General features: G+C 41.1%; 1 protein-coding gene across 1 annotated transcript in view; it reads right to left on the bottom strand.

Moving 5' to 3' along the window:
* Positions 1–214: 214 nt before the first annotated feature.
* The window catches only part of LOC117124254 (uncharacterized protein K02A2.6-like), a 2337-nt gene continuing 1510 nt past the window's right edge, over positions 215–1041 (bottom strand). The window contains exon 2 of the mRNA XM_033270413.1: positions 215–1030. Coding sequence (XP_033126304.1) covers positions 215–1030 — 816 coding nt within the window. The remainder of the gene's footprint in view (positions 1031–1041) is intronic.

Here is a 1041-nt window from a genome sequence, read left to right as displayed (position 1 = left end):
GAAATTGTCATCCCTGTGAAAAATTGTTGAACTACAGAACAGTATAGAATTTTTATGAACTACGCCACTCTCATCCCATTTCACAGGAAATGTATTATTTTGTGAATTTCAACTAACAATTAGGGTTAATTATTGGTTTAACTCAAAAGGAACACTAGTATAACACAACACCAATAAAACTGTTGACACACTGAGTTGTTATTTGTGTGCCTGTTTACAAATTTAGTCTATCTGGAGCCTTACGGACTCTTACAGGATAGCGCCTCTCCTGAGCAATACCTGCACTAGGTACCAGAGGGCTTGGCTGAATATCAGCAATTTGTGGACCCACACTTAGTGGAACCTGGTCCTTCTGACCCGGAGTCCCTTTCCCATTTTCGGATTTTTCTGGACCATCCAGAACCTCTATCGGAAGTCCTTCTGGACTAATCAGTGGGACTTGTACGTCTACTGAGGGATTGTCTGCAGACTTACATGGTACCCCCTTCTCTTTGGAACTCAATATGTGGTCTATGTGTACAAATCGAATCTTACAATTGTTATACATGTATACCAAATAGGTACGAGAACCACAAACCTTGGTTACCTTACCAGGCAACCATTTAACTAGTCCACCTACATTACTCTTGACTCTAACTCTATCATCTACATGCAATATCCGTTCTTGTACACGACCCTTGTCATGATACTCAGTTTGTTTAGCTTGCTTCCTATCAATTTCTTGAGCCAGATTAGGCTTCAGTAATGAGAACCTAGTTCTAGGTTGTCTCTTTAGAAATAACTCTGCGGGTGTTCTACCCGTCGTGGTATGAGGACTATTACGGTAAGTAATAAGGAAGTTTGCTAACTTGTGGTGTAATGACAAGTTTCGTTTACGTGGATTAGGATCAAGTAATTGCTTAATTAGCGCCGCCTTCACAATTTGAACGGTACGTTCCGCTGCCCCGTTGGAAGCAGGATGATATGGCGCTACACGTTTATGTATTATACCATTTCTATTCATAAACTCGGCAAAGTCACTAGAGATAAACTGGGGCCCGT

Source organism: Anneissia japonica, unplaced genomic scaffold, assembly GCF_011630105.1.
Source record: "Anneissia japonica isolate Jap-2015-1 unplaced genomic scaffold, ASM1163010v1 scaffold23521_len3238_cov189, whole genome shotgun sequence".
Lineage (NCBI taxonomy): Eukaryota > Metazoa > Echinodermata > Crinoidea > Comatulida > Comatulidae > Anneissia > Anneissia japonica.
Note: the sequence above shows the minus strand (reverse complement) of the source record. Positions and strands in the feature narration are given on the sequence as shown.